General features: G+C 42.9%; 1 protein-coding gene across 1 annotated transcript in view; it reads left to right on the forward strand.

Annotated features, from left to right (window-relative positions):
- The first annotated feature begins 1,752 nt into the window (after nt 1-1,752).
- LOC124613630 (sodium channel protein Nach-like) overlaps nt 1,753-16,689 on the forward strand; it is a 170,122-nt gene continuing 155,185 nt past the window's right edge. The window contains exon 1 of the mRNA XM_047142344.1: nt 1,753-1,844. Within this exon, the coding sequence (XP_046998300.1) occupies nt 1,753-1,844 (92 nt within the window). The remainder of the gene's footprint in view (nt 1,845-16,689) is intronic.

A 16,689-nucleotide genomic window follows, 5' to 3' on the forward strand; every position in this document is an offset into this window, starting at 1 on the left:
CGTCTTCATAAATTAATGGCATCACCTCTACACTTTTACTTCCTATCATTTATTATTTTTTGAATCTCCTTCAGCAGGTCGAAAAAAACTTTAAATCAGCAATGTTCATATCAGTTGCGATTCAGAGGGGCCGATCTCGTCAAACTCTATCGACAACGATGCATTGCCTCTCACGAACTGTTACGAGTTTGTTATCCTTCTCAAAACAGTAATAACTTTCATCATTAAAAAAATGGCTCAGAGCACTATGGAACTTAACTTCTAAGGTCATCAGTCCCCTAGAACTTACAACTACTTAAACCTAACTAACCTAAGGACATCACACACATCCATGCCCGAGGCAGGATTCGAACCTGCAACCGTAGCTGTCGCGCTGTTCCAGACTGTAGCACCTAGAACCGCTCGGCCACCCCGGCCGGCTTTTATCATTAATTTAGCGTGTAATTTTGCAACGAATGTTCAGCTACGTACTGTTGGCTTTGTTTAAAATTTCAAGTCCATATTTGGCAGTGTAGTCCATTTTATAATGGACTACATGCTCCATTGATAATTTACAGTATACCCATGTTAAACGTTAACGCACAGTCTCGTCATCGCAACAAATAAAAGACACTGTTTTCTATGTGAACCATAAATTTTAACTAACAGAAACGAAGTTAGTGATGCTGTTAATGTAAATGATGGAAGCACAGTTCAGTGGAAAACAGGTGGAGCTAAACTCGTTTCTATACATCAAACCTTTTAATTAGGTGCTATGCTAGGTCTTCATTATTAAATTCAGCAGCCGCGAGTGACGCAGTCTCCAGCTTTAGCAATGCAGAGGCGGTTCCATATATGCTGCGGTGGTCTACCTCGCCAGCTAGTCGCCTCGATACGACTGCGTGGTCACCCGAGGCAATGTAGAACCCTGCAGTACCAGGGATCGACTCCACTGCATGCCTGCCCACAGCAGGCTGATTTCCATAAATGCTTACAATGGACTCTCTGCCGCCGTATCTCGACATTAACATCCAGCTCTCACACCAAGGCACGCCCGAAGTAAACAAACTGCCAGCCAGAATCGGAGCCTGCTCTAATTTGTGGTATATTACATGCATTACAATCAAACTTGATTATACAATAGCCAAATCAATACAGCTCACAATGTACGTACGTTTAGGACTTCTTACACAAAATTTTGTTTGTTTTCCACGTCCCATACAACTCAATAACATATACTCTCAGTAGCCCTTAATATAAACTGAAGAGTAAAGTTTTTTGCTTATTAGTCTCTTCTTTCTACATTTTTGCCACTTTTTTTACGTTTGTTCAATTTTTCTGTTTTTCCTTTCATAACGAGAAGTGGCGCTACATATTTTTCTGAACTTCTTAGATATTCTTAAAATGTACCATTGGCTACATCTGACTCTGAATAAATTTTGGAGAAAACGTTCAAAAACAGAAAAGCATAGAACAGATTTTGTTGACGGCTGAGCAGTTTTATGCAAAATATCTTCATTCATCACTAATCAGTTAAGGAACGTCGGTGCCGTTCTGTCAAAAACAATCTGAAAAATGGGCCGAGGTCAAATGAGCAGAATACGATTTCTCTGCGGTGTCTTCACAGTCAATGATGTATCGGATAGAGGTCGAAAAGACTTGTAGGGCGGGTGACATTTGACGGTTAATAAGGCGCAGTCACGCCAGCCAGTGATCAATGCCGGCGGCCTGCAGACAGCGCGCCGACAACACGGAGTGAACGCAGCGGGAGCCATGTGGAGGACCGTGCTGAGGGAGTTCGCCGAGGAGACGACGCTGCACGGCTGCCGGTACCTCGTGCCCGGTCGCAGCGGCCCGTGCGTCAGGTACGGACTTCACCAGAAACACACCACTGGCAGGCACGTCAGAGTCACTAACTAAACGGACAGCAAGGCCTTTATGTAATGACATGGTTAGTCTTTTCTGAGTTGTTACAGGGTTCTTCCGATTTAGGTTTCACCTGAAGAAACAGAGTTCAAAATTGTATACTAACAACATTTTTAAGCACATAATTCACCAACTGTACAAAATGACAAGCAGGAAATGAGGTGTTCTACCAGTCTCTAAATGAGTCGTAATGGACTAATAATGACGTACTTTGCTGGCCGTAGGGAAAGTTACTTTCGTTGTCGTGTTGTTAAAATTATCACTGAACAGTTATAACTATAAATACAAGTGGTAAAATATGATAATAGAAGCATCAGTGTCCCAGTAAATAACTGTCTGCAAACGAGCTGCTTGCGAGGGAAGAGCAAATCTGTGTTTACTAGCCACAACCCATTACAATATGATCTTATGCACTTGTTCATACAAGAGTTTTCCAAACGTTAACTTTTCAGTTAGTACCCTTCTAACTGGTCTTGAATTTCGGCCATTGCAAATCGTTGCGTAAAATACACTCAGGTGACGAACGTCGTGAGATACATCCTAATATAGTGACGGACCACCTCTTGCCCACCATAGTGCACAAACTCGCATAGACTCAACAAGTCGTTGGAAGCCCTAGCAGAAATATTCCCCCATAATGAGATTTTCACTCTGCAGCGGAGTGTGCGCTGATATGAAACTTCGGGGCAGATTAAAATTGTGTTCCGGACCGAGACTCGAACTTGGGACCTATGCCTTTCGCGGTCAATTGCTCTACCATCTGGCTACCCAAGCAGGACTCACGCCCCACCCTCACAGCTTTACTTCTGCCAGCACTTGCCCGCGAAAGGCAAGGGTCCCGAGAAAGAGTCTCAGTCCGGCACACAGTTTTAATCTTCCAGGAAGTTTCATATTGACCCATGCTGCCTCGATAGCTGTCCATAATTGCGAAAGTGTTGTCGGCGCAGGATTTTTTGCACAAACTGACGTCCCATAAATGTTTGATGCGACTCATCTCGGGCAATCTGGGTGGCCAAATCATTCGCTCAAACTGTTCAAAACCTTCTTAAAACCACTGGCGAACAACTATGGCTGCTGGTAAACCTCTCGGGATATGAGAACGTGGTCCAAGAGACTCTTCTGTTCCTGACGTTTCGTCCAGAACTGCGCTGGACATCCTCAGAGGTGCTCCTCTTCTGAGTCTTGCCTACTGACCTGTCGGACGTCCTAGAGTGTTATAAATACTGTAGGAAAGGGGACGTGGTCAAAGTAACACAGGATGAGCAGAGATGATCCTTGTCAGAGATAAAACTTAACTATGAATTGTCGTCTTTGACAAGAGGTGACGAGGCATCGTGTCATTCATAAAAATACCATAGTTATTGGGGAACAGGAAGTCTATGAGTGTCTGAAAATAACTCCAAGTACCCGAACATAACTATTTCTGGTTGGACCAGAGGACCTAGCCCATTCAATGTAATATGGAGCTACCATCAGTTTGCAGCATCTCTCCTTCACTTTGCGGGGTCTACACCACTCACGAACCCTACCATCAGCTCTTACTAACTGAAATCGGGGTTCATCTGACCATGCTATGGTTTTCCAGTCGTCTAGAGTCCAACCGATAACGTCACGAGCCCAGAAGAGGCGATGAAGGCGATGTCGTGCTGTTGGCAAAGGCACTCGCGTCGATCGTCTGCTGCCATAATCCATTAACGCCAGATATTGCCACGCTGCTCTAATGGATACGTTCGTCGTACGTCCCACATTAATTTATTCCATTATTTCCGCAGTATTGCTCGTCTGTAAGCAAACGCCGTTGCTTTCGGTTGTTAAGTGAATGTCCTCTGTCACTGCGTTGTCCTTAGCGAGAGGTAATGCCTGAAATTTGGTATTTTCGCCACGCTATTGACAATGTGTACCTCGGGATATTGATTTCCTTAACGATTTACGAAACGGAATGTCCCATGAGCCTAGCTCCAACCACCATTCTGGGTTCACAGTCTGTTAATTCCCGTCGTGCAGCTATAATCCTGGCGGTAACATTTTGACACAAATCACCTGAGCACAAATAATTGCCCCGAAAATGCAGAGCACTTTTATGCCTTGTGTAAGCGATGATACCTCCACGTTTATATGTGCATATCACTATCCCCTGAGTTTTTGTAATCTCAGTGTACGTCACTTCTTCAGAGTAATACATGTTGTAATTTATTCTGCATTCGTGCTTATTAAAGGACGTGTTCCATATAACTTACTCTACACTCGTAAGTGTTAAACAATGTATTCTACTTGTCCTCTTCGCATTTGGGTGCAATATTGCACTCTTCTATGTGGTAAATATTCTTACAAACGCCTCCGTATCATCAAGCAAATCTTGAGAAGACAGTACAAACCAATGCTCTAGTTCTTCAGACTTACCGGTGGCAGTGCTGTAGACTTAATTTTTTCACTTCACCCCATACACAAAATTCCATGGTAATGAGGTAAGGTTGGAAACCAAGATACAGGTCCTTTCCGACCAACCCCTCTTGAACTGTATTATCACGTTAGACGGCTAATATCAGCAGAAAAAGATACTTATGCTCCATAACTCGCTTATCACATCTCCCATTTATGGACCAACGGTTAAATACGCGTACTTTTAGGAGGAGATTTAACCAAAAAGTTTACATTTCAAATGTACACTGACGGAAAAAAATTCGCAACACCAAAACATGATTGATGTAGAGCAATGAAATATCTGCAACACATTTGTCTAGGTAACATATTTAAGCGATGAACATTGCAAGATCACTGGTTAATGTAAGCGCAAGATAAGCCACTGCAAATATGAAATTCTGGTGTGTTTATAATCGGTGTAACCGCCAGAGTGTCGAATATAAGCATACAAGAGTGAATGCATTGTGTTCTACAGGTGCCGGATGTCAGTTTGTGGGATGGAGTTCCATGCCTGTTTCACTTGGTCGATCAATACAGGGACGGTTCTCGCCCGATGATGTCCCATATGTGCTCGACTGGAGACAAATGTGGTGATCGAGCAGGCCAAGGCAACATGTCGACACTCCGTAGGCCATGTTGGGTTACAAAGGCAGCATGTGGGCGACCATTATCCAGCTGGAACAAACCTCCTGGAATGTTGTTCATGAATGGCAGCATAGCAAGGCGAATACCCAGACTGAAATACAAATTGGCAGTCAGCGTGCTTTGGATAGCCACGAGAGTGCTCCTATACGAAATCGCACCCCTGGCCAGGACTCAAGCTGCAGTCCAGTATGTCTAGCACGCATACAGGTTGGTTGCAGGCCCTGAACTGGCCTCCTTCTAATCACCACACGGCCATCCTAGCACCGAGACAGAACCAGTTTTTATCAGAAAACACAAAGGACTCCACCCTGTCCTCCAACGAGCTCTCACTTGACACCACTCAAGTGGCAAAAGGCGGTGCTTTGGGATCAGTGGAATGCAGCTATAGGGCGTCTGGGTCGGAGCTGTCGTCCAAGTAACCAATCTGTTACAGTTTGTTGAGTCACTGTGGCGCCAGCTGCTGCTCAGATTGCTGTTGCAGATGCAGTACGATGTGTCAGAACCATAAAAGGAACACAATGATCTTCCATTTCGATACTGCTACGTGGCACGGTCTTCTTGCGACCGTGTATTCCAGTGACTACCGCTGCCAGCAGTCTTTTCCAGTGGCTACGTTCCTTCCAAGTCTTTCTTCAGTAAGGCAGAAGGAACATCTGACTTCTCGTAGCACTGTTACATGACCTCGTCTAAGCTCAGTGAGGTGTAGATAATGGCGTCTTTGTCGCCTTAAAGGTATTCTCGACTAACAGCAACTCACCAAGCTCGGTCTCAAAGGCAACTAACACTCACAACCGCCGTTACAGCATGTATATAAAGCGAACCTGATTTGTATCCCAATAGTGGCGCTGCTAGCGCCACTCTAACGCGACTGGCATTGAATGGGAACAAACATCATCTTTCAGATATAGAAACACGCCTGTCAACTTTCATTTGAATGAACATCATCTTTCAGATGTAGAAACACGCCTGCCAACTTTCATTTAAGGCGCAAAACTCCTCGTTGATGTGATTTTTTTCCGTCAGTTTATTTGTATTAAGACAGCTGTCGACTCACTTCAATACTTAGGGATTACAATTACGAACAGACTGCTTTTTTTTGACAACATGCTTAGAAAGTGCAAGAAACCAACTAAAAAGAGTGCCTACACTATTTTGGTCCGACCTCTTCCGGAGTATTCCTGCACCGTATGGGATTCTTACCAGCTAGGATTGACGGAAGGCATCGAGGAACTTCAAAGGACATTTGTTTGTATTTTGTCAGGAAATAGGAAAACGAGGGTTAGGAATCTTATAAGCGAGTTGGTGTGGCGAGCATTAAAACAAAGCGCTTTTGCCGGCCGGAGTGGCCGAGCGGTTCCAGGCGCTAGAGTCTGGAACCGCGCGACCGCTACGGTCGCAGGTTCGAATCCTGCCTCGGGCATGGATGTGTCTGATGTCCTTAGGTTAGTTAGTATTAAGTAGTTCTAAGTTCTAGGGACTGATGACCTCAGCAGTTAAGTCCCATAGTGCTCAGAGCCATTTGAACCATTTGAAAGCGCCTTTTGATGTGGCAAGATCTTCCGCGTAATGTCAATCACCAACTTTCTCTGCCGAATACCAAAATATTTTGTTGAGTCCCTGGTAGATAGGAAAAAGTCACAATCGCGGTAAAATAAAACAGAGTTGCACGGGAAGATTTTGAAATATTTTAAGATTCCAGTACAACTGATTAGGCTTGCTATATTTATGTACATTTGATTACTATTGAAACACATATGAATGATTCAGACTACAGAAGCACAGTTGATTAAGATTGAGTACTCAAGCACATGTGAGATATGTTGAACATACGAATACAGCAATGAATGTACAAACGTAACTGACTGATAACGAATACACATCTTAATGTAATGAGTATTTTAACGCAGCAGAGTTAATTTACTTTTATTTAAACGAACATGCACTCGCGATCAATTTTTCTGACTGCGTACGAGCACCATCCCATCTCCTCTTTCTTCTGTATCTAACCAAGCTTTAAATATTCTAGTAGCTGTCGGAAGTCAGGTGATAATTGACACGTATCTGGGACATTGATCCCAATCGCCTCATACCGGAACGTAAATCTGAAGGGAAGCTATACTATGCTGTGTCTTGAAAACAGTAATCAGGCAATGCCCTAACTTGATCTTGACCTTGTGGTTACCAGAACTTTCGTATTTTCTAGTGTGAATCACCTTGTACTAACTGTTTAAATAAAAAAAATTGAAGCTGTGGACGTGTGACACCAATCTTCGATACAAGCGTCTAAAAAGAAGGATGAAAATTCACACGTAGTAACTTTTTACTCCAAATACTTTAAACGAAAGGCACACGTGTTCATTGTACGTCATACACTGTTTGCCCCTGGACACAGCATTTAGGAACAAGGGAAACCGCTAACCAAAACTGACGAAGTCTATTTTCATATATATTGTGTATTCAAAAAATCGAATTAACTACAAAAATTCACCATACAAAATGAACAGATATTATAAGGGCACTCTTCAGACACTGCCGCACTTTACACGTGGTCGCTGCGAAGACATCTGTTTCTCACAGTACGCAAAAAAACCGCGAAGATTGCTCAAATAACTGCCAGTACCATTCAAGGGATCGATTTTATGCGGTAAAAGGCGCACGAATTCTGGCCTCATTAATCACAACATGGTCAGACGAGGAACTCGGGTTGCACTAGTCACCAACTGACACACAAAATCTCGAAATCATCAAACATATCCATTCCAGGGCGTTACCAGCACATCACACATTTCAGGGTAACAAATTCCCAAATACAGGCCGAGAAGCTCGTCATGTGAACCTACACAAAGGATCATGTGAGCCTACACAAAGGAACATAGCAGGAAATTCCAACCAACGTTTTGGCACGCCAATTAACGAAACTTTGCATGTACAGAAACACATAAAGCACTGCAAGGCAAGGCGTTTACGAAATAAACGAGAAGGTAACATTAAAACTGAATAGTAGGTGAGGGTCATATAGGGTTTGAAGAAAGCTCTCTCATTATGGAATTGACTCCCGTAATTAAACCGAGAGGAGACAGACAGCGACGAAAGTGATAAAACTGATTCTCTCTTTCTCGCTCAAGTAACATTCACAGTCAGACAGCGGTGGTGCCGAGATCAATCACAGACAGCAACGGCGACCCCATTGTCTCCACGAGACCATCCAGCAGGCCTTCCTCCACCTCCTCCTCCTAAATTCTTTACCGGAGCCTATGATATCTCATTTGACCAGTGTTCACAGACTGCGCTCAGCTCTTCAGCCATTTGTCTTCCTGTGGACAGCTGACGTGGCACTTTTGACCAACTTGGGAGCCAGAGTACAATGCTAGGAATCAATGTTAACCATACATGGAAAGATCTCATTCTCTCTCTGCTCGCACATGCCAAATATACAAGCTATTTCTATTAAAATACATAACGATAGTATACCATAACATACAAATCTGACTTCACACTGTCAGTCTGTCAGACTCATATAGTAAGGACCTTTTCATTTTTCCTACGTACTTTTCGAGAATTTAATGCTAGACAAATAAGATATTTTATATAGATTGGTCCCACAGCTATGATAAACTTTGAAAATGACAGCATGTAACACCGGACACTGCTGTTAAAAGTATTCTTTAATAAGCTAAAACCGCCTGAGACCATTTTCCAACACAGCATGGCTTAACAGAAAAAAAATGCATTGGAATAAAATGACGGCAAGAAGGAGCATATAGTCAAAAAGTCGACTGGAAACTGTATATGAAATAAACATGCTAAACCTTGTATGGTGCTGTGAACTACGCAGCATGTTTAGTCACTATACAGCTTCCACTCGAATTTTTCACTTTGTGCTCCTTATTGACGGCACTGTATTCCAATGTAACTCCTGTTGTTGACCAAAGCTGTGCTCGAAAATGACTTTAGAACGAATACGGTCGCTTATTTAAGAATAGTTTCAGTCGCTTACGGTGTTACAATACGTTAATCCGAAAGGTAGAGAAGTAGTCCGAATTTGATTCTACGCGTCCTCTAAAAAACCTCTATGTGTCAGTTGCAGAGTGGTTATGTCAATGAACGGGTGTAAATATTTTATACTGCTGGCTCTTAACCACACGTTTGCAATTATTGCGGGAAAGCCTTGAGTGCGAACCAATGTTTAATGGAAAGTCTTTACTATTATTATCGCATACTACCACACACATCAGTTTCCGCTTTTAATTATCATGCGCCATAGCGTATTTCCATATCAAAACAACGTGCCCGCCATTCTCTTCTATCCATTCCACTTTCTCTTTTCACAATTTGTCAAAGTCAGAGGAGAAGCTGACAGAGGTTCAGGGCAACATCTTGTCCTGGGATGGGAAACTGCTCCTAAAATAGGGATGAATTATCAACGACCACTGGCATGAGGACGCAGATTTCATTGAAAACCATATCATTAAAGACACATGATGTGCATCTGCGTACGGAGTGTGTGGCCTGTAGTAGAAATGTGGTGGTGAAGATCTCTTCATTCCCAAAAGATTCCAGATTATTCTCACATTGAATCTTTGAGAGGAGAATGCAAGCGGGGTGGTGACCACAAGAAAACACTGAACAACAAAAGAAAGTAACTAAAAGGTAATATTCTATGAGTCGTAGCGTGTAACGTTAGAAGTTTGAACATGGTTTTGAAGACAGATAATCCGAAAAGGGAAATGGAAAGGTTCAATCTAGATACCAAAGGTCAGTCACGCCAAGTGGTCAGAAGAATATAGAATAATATCAACGGCAGCAGAAAATGGTATAATGGGATTAGGATTCGTTATGAATATGAAGATAGGGGAGAGAGTGAGTTACTGTGACCAGATAAGTGATAGGGCTATCCCGTCAGAATTGACAGCAAACCAAAACCTACAACAATAGATCAGATGTACATACCGAAGTAATAAGCAGAAGATGAAGAGATAGAGACAGTATATGAGAATATTGAAACAGTAATTCTGTACGTAAAGGGAAATGATAATCTTACGCCATGAGAATTCACCCTCGTTTGGCCAACGACCTTGTCGATGAGAGCGGAGGAGCGAACAGAGGTTCAGGGCACTCTCTTGCCCTTGGGGTGAGAAACTGACACTAAAAGGCGGAAGAAGCAGCAATGATGCAGAAGGCAATGAAAGTCATTGCATTAAAGAGACATAATGTGTATCCCAAGGACAAGTGCCCTGTAATTGAAAAAATGTCATGATGATCTCCCCATCGGCAGAAGATTACGGACTAATCCCCCACTCGGTTCCCCGGAAGGGGACTGACGAAGGGAAGGTGACCACGACGAAAAGATTGAAATGTCAAAGAAAGGGTAATGTTGTACGAGCGAGAGCGTAAAACTTCAGAAATTTGACAGTGATAGGCAAGCTAGAAAGTCTCAAAACGGAAATGCTAAAGCTCATACAGTGGGGTCAACGAAGTGAACTGGAAAGAAGACTAAGGATTTCTGCTCAGACGAATAGGGTCGTATCAATAGCAGCAGAAAGTGGTATAACGGGAGTGGGGCTCGTTATGAAGAGAAAGGTGGAACAGAGAGTGAGTTACAGTGAATAGATCAGTATCGAGTTATTCTCATCACAGCCGAAACCAAACCCACTCCAACAGCAATAGTCCAGTATACATGCCGACGTCAACAGCAGAAATTGAACAGATAGGAAAAGTATTGCTACAGGAACAGTGTGAAGAAATCTGTAATAAAATGACTATCAGAATGACTGATTCAGCGTATAGAAAATTCGAAAGTGCCTTCGGTGACATTAAAAGCAAGGGTGGCAACATTAAGAGTGCGAAGAGGATTCACTGTTAAATGCAAAGGAGGCAAAATGGCTCAAATGTCTCTGAGCGCTATGACACTTAACATCTGAGCTCATCAGTTCCCTAGAATTAGAACTACTTAAACCTAACTAACCTAAGGACATCACACACATCCATGCCCGAGGCAGGATTCGAACCTGCAACCGTAGCGGTCGCGCGGTTCCAGACTGAGCGCCTAGAACGGCTCGGCCACACCGGCTGGCGCAAAGGAGACAACAGATAGGTGGAAGGAATATGTTGAAGGTGTGTCTGATGGCGTGATAGGAGAAGAAATTGGAGTCAGTACAGAGGATAGAGGGGATCCAGTATTACAATCAGAATTTAAAAGTTCTCTGGACGACTTACGATTGAATAAGGCAGAAGGGATAGACAACGTTCCATCAGCATTTCTAAAATCATTGGGAGAAGTGGCAACAAAACGACTATTCACGTTCGTGTGTCGAATCTATGAGTCTGGCGATATACCATCTGACTTTCGGAGAAACATCATCCACACAATTCCGAAGATTGCAAGAGCCGTCAAGTGCGAGAATTATCGCACAATCAGCTTAACGGCTCATGCATCCAAACTGCTGACTAGAATAATATCCAGAAGAATGGAAACGAAAATTGAAGATGGGGTAATTGACGCACAGTTTGGCTTTAGGAAAGGTAAAGACATGTCAGAGGCAATTCTGACGCTGCGGTTACTAATACAAGCAACACTGAAGAAACATTAATAGATCTTCATAGGTTTTTTCGACGTGGGAAAAGCGTTCGACAATGTAAAATTGTGCAAGAAATGTGAATTTCTCAGAAAAATAGGGGTAAGCTATAGGAAAAGACGGATGATATATAATATGTACACGAGCCAAGGGGGAACAATAAGAGCAGAAGATTAAGAACGAAGTGCTTGGATTAAAAAGCGCGTAAGACATGGATGTAGACTTTGACCCCTATTGTTCAATCTATACAAGAAAGAAGTAATCACAGGAATAGTAGAAAGGTTCAACAGTGGAATTAAAATTCAAGCGGAAAGGATATCAATGATAAAATTTGCAGATGACATCGCTATCGTTAGTGGAAATGAAGAAGAATTACAGGATCTACTAAATGAAATGGACAGTCTAATGAGCACATTATATCGACTGTGAGTAAATCGAAGAAAGACGAAAGTAACGAGAAGTAGCAGAAATGTGAACAGCGAAAATTTAACATCATGTTTGGTGATCACGAAGCAGTTAGGTTTCTACCTAGGCAGCGAAATAACCCATGACAACCGGAGTAAGGAGGGCTTCAAAATCAGAGTAGCACTGACAAAAGGGGCATTCCTGGCCAGGAGAAGTCTGCTAGAATCAAACACAGACCTTAATTTGAGGGAGAAATTTCTGAGAATGTATATTTGGAGCACAGCAGTTTATGACAGTGAAACATAGACTGTGGGAAAACCGGAAAGAAGGGAATAGAAGCATTTGAGATGTGGGGTTACAGAAGAATGTTGAAAATTAGGTGGGTTGATAAGGTAAGGAATGAGGAGGTTCTCCGGAGAATCGGCGAAGAAATAAATAAATGCAAAACACTGACAAGAAGAAGGGACAGAATGGTACGGCATGTGTTAACATATCAGGGAATAACTTCCATGGTACTGGAGGGAACTGTAGAAGGTAAAAACCGTAGAAGAAAACAGAGATTAGAATACACTCAGCAAATAACTAAGGACGGAGGCTGCAGTCGCTATTCTGAGATGAAGAGGTTGGCACAAGAGAGGAATTCGCGACGGGCAGCATCATACCAATCAGAAGACTGATGACTGAAAAGAAAAAGAAAAAAAGAAAAATTGAAAGATGGGAGTATGAGAGGAAACTGAACGAGTAAGTCAGTATGTAAAGGTATTTAGTGTGGCATTGGAATGTGACAGCAGGTACAGGAATAGAAGTCAGACTTATGGAAGAACATGGACTCGGTATTTGAATGAGATAGGAGAAAGACTAATAGAGTTCTGAAACAATTTTCAGCTGATAACAGCAAATACATTGTTCAACAATTAAAAGAGGAGGAAGTGTACTCGGAAAGGGCCGAGAGACAGGCAGAGATTCCAGGTGGATGGTCAGACAGATTTGATTGTAAGACATAGACAGAAGCAAATGTTAAGCACATATCACATCTTAGTAATGATGAAGAGTACCCAGCAGTTTAAGAGAATCGTCCAGAAAATCAGTATGGAAATAAGTGGAATGCTGAAGAATTGTGGGATGATGAAGTCCGCTTGAAGTTGTCTAAGAGTGTAGATATAACGATAGTGAATACCACAGCGGACGCTTCAGATGAAGAGGAATGGACGAATCTGAAAAGGACCACCACAGAAGTTAGATAAACACACAGATGTTGGACAGGAATATGGAAACACCAAAAGCACAACGCATTATCGTATCTAATACCTTGCAGGAAATCCGTTGGCATTCAAAAAAGCTTCAGTCGTCTCGGAATGGATTAATACAGGTCCCGTATTGTTTCAAGGGAAACTTGTATTATGCTTACTGCAAAACAGTGGCAAGCTCAGCTGACTGTGGTGAAGATAGGTAGCTGTCACGTACCCTTCTCTCCAAAGCAGACCACGAAGTCTCAGTAACACTGAGATCTGATGACTTGATCAGGAGAAAAACGACACTTCATGCTCGTGCTCGCGAAACTAATCCCTGAACGATGCGATCTGTGTGAACAGAGGCTCCCTCATATTGGAACACAGCATCACCTACCCTTCGCAGTATTGCGACCTTGCAGAGTAACCGTGACACCCGTGTAATACCACGATATGGCTGCCCAAACCATCAACTAACCATCGCCATGTTTCACGTTATGGACGTAAACTCTGCCAGAAATTAGAACAGTGTGAAACAAGACTCATCATGTCAAATGACATTTTTCCACTGCTCCATAGTCCAGGTTGTACGGCTTCAGCACTTCATTTACCTGCTATGGGAATTTACATCACTGATGAGTGGTTTTCGAATTCTAATTCACCATGCAGTTCCCTACTTATAGAGTTCCTTTCGTGTTATTCTGGTGCTGACAGGGTTCGCGAGTAAGACATTTAATTCTGCAGTGACTGCTGCAGCTGTCGTTCCCTTATTTTTCATCATAGTTCTCTTCAATGGCCGTTTGGCACTAAAGCTATCGTCCTCATTGTGACTTAGCGGATGAAGTTTTTCCGCTTTCCCTGTGTCTGGTGTAAATCCTCGATACGGTGCATTTTGGTTACAGAAGCACCTATCACACGAACACCAACGACTTCCGAAGTTTAAGTTCATTTAGATCTAACATACTGCACTCCCGACTACACAGAACACTGTTCTGATCCTGACTGTCACATTTAACACACAGGTGTCGTTCGTGATCAACACCTGCATTTATATTCAAGCATTCAAGTATGCATTTCTCGCTGTGTTTCGATAGTTTTGACCAACTCCTGGGGGTACAAGGAAGGCAGCGGCAAGAAAAGCTTGTGCCACAGAAGAAATACATCAGTTTAACGTCGAAAGAAGAAGGCACAAAAATTTTCAAGGAAAGACAAGAATATAGCAACAATGTTCCTCAGGAATGAAATAAATAGAATGTGTTTGGGAGCTAATGCTAAATCGCCGCAGGAAAGTTGTGAGGAAATCGAAAAATAAATGGGTATCGGAAGGACTGATTTGTCATACAGAACAGTGACAAAATCATTCGCCGAAATTAAAAGCAGGGCGTCAACGTTATGGGTGCAGCAGGAATTCCACTGCTTTACGAAGGGAAGAGAGGGGATAGGTGGAAAGGGGACACTGAAGGTCCCTATGAGGGAAGTACTTGTTTCATGACGTGACTAAAGAAGAAATGGTAGTCAATATGGAAGACGTAAGGGATTGAGTGTCAGAGATTAACGGAGCTTTGAGAGACTTGCGATCAAATAAGGTAGAGGCGATGGATAAACTACCATCGGGATTCTAAAATGTTGAGAGAAGTGGCAATCAAACGACTGTTCAAGTCCAGTAAGAGACTGGACTTTCGGGATAAAAACATTCTCACAATCTCAAAGACACCAAGAACAGCGTGAGAACTGTAGCATTTTCAGCTTAATATCCCTTACATCGAAGTTACTGACAAAAATAACTTGTAGAAGAATGGAAAGGAGAATTGAGGAGCTGCTAGATGACGGTCAGTTTGCCTTTCGGAAAGATAAAGACAACAGCAAAACAACCAATGACGAACGAAGCAAGGAGGTCATCAAAAGAGCACTAGCACCGGCAAAAAGAGCATTCCTGACCAAGAGAAGTCTACTAGTATCAAACATAGGCCTTAATTTGAGGAAGAAATTTGTGAGAATGTACGTTTGGACAGCAGCATTGTATGATGAAACATGGACTGTGGGCAAACCGGAACAGAAGAGGATCGAAGCATTTGAGATGTGGTACTACAGGCGAATGTTGAAAATTAGGTGAACTGATAAGGTAAGGAATGAGGAGGTTCTGTGCAGAATCGGAATGGAAAGGAATATGTGGAAAACACTGACAAGGCGAACGGATAAAATGATAGAACATTTGTTAAGACATCAGGGAATGACATCCTTGGTATTAGACGGAGCTGTAGAGGGCAAAAACTGTACACGAAGACAGAGATTGGGATATATCTAGCAAATAATTGAGGTCATAGGTTCCAGGTGCTACTCTGAGGCGAAGAAGATGGCACAGGAGAGGAATTCGTGGCAGGCTGCATCAAACCGGTCAGAAGACTGATGACTCAAAAAAAGCACATTATAGGCAGTTCTGATACGCTTCATTGGATTTGTCGTCACACTCATAACAAAAACGTTATACAATGTAAAATGGTGCAAGATGCTCGAAATACTGAGAAAAATAGCGAAGGATGGATAACATACAGTATGTACAGTAACCAAAAGGAACAATAAGAACGAAAGACAAAGTACGAGTTCTCCGGTGGTAAAGCCAGTAAGATGGGGATACAGTGTATCGCCCCTATTCAATCTACACGTCGAAGAAACAGTGACGGAAATTGTGTAGAGATTCAAAAGTGGGATTAAAATTCTGCGTGAGAGGATACGAATGGTAAAATTCATTGATGACATCACGACTCTCAACGAAGGTAAGGAAGAATTGCAGTGGTTGTAGAATTAAAAGGAACAGGCAACTGAAGAAGGACAAAAGTTAAGAGGAGTAACCGAAATTAGAGCAGCTATAAATTTATTATTAAAATCGAGAAGCACGGACGAAGTGAAGGAATTCTGCCACCTTGGAAGCAAAAGAAGATCTGAGGGACGAAGCAAGTAGACATATGAAGCAGACTAGTACATACACCTATCAGCCAGAATATTATGACCACCTACCTAGTAACCGTAGTCCGTCCACCTTAGGCACGGGTAATAGTGGCGACTCCTAGTGGCATGGAAGAAATGAGACCTAGGTAGGTCACTGGCTGGAGCACGCACCACATCTCCACACTCAGGTCACCAATTCCCGAAAATTCCTGGGAGGGGTGATGAGCTCTGACGCCACGTTCAATCACATCCCAGATGTGTTCGATCTGATTCAGATGTGGCTAGTTTTGGGGGCAATTAGAACTCGCCTCTGTGTACCTCGAACCTCCCCATCACACTCCTGTCCTTGGGACATGGTGCATTGTGTTGTTGAGAAATGACGCTGCCATCGGGAAACATGATCATCATGAAAGAGTGAACGTCGTCTGCAACCAGTGTACGATACTCCTTAGCTACCATGGTGCCTTTCACGGGCTCCACTGGACCCATGGATGCCTACATGAATGTTCCCCATAGCGTAATGGAGCCGCCTTCAGGTTGTCTCCGTCCCGCAGTACAGGCGT

The sequence above is a fragment of the Schistocerca americana genome, chromosome 4, assembly GCF_021461395.2.
Source record: "Schistocerca americana isolate TAMUIC-IGC-003095 chromosome 4, iqSchAmer2.1, whole genome shotgun sequence".
Lineage (NCBI taxonomy): Eukaryota > Metazoa > Arthropoda > Insecta > Orthoptera > Acrididae > Schistocerca > Schistocerca americana.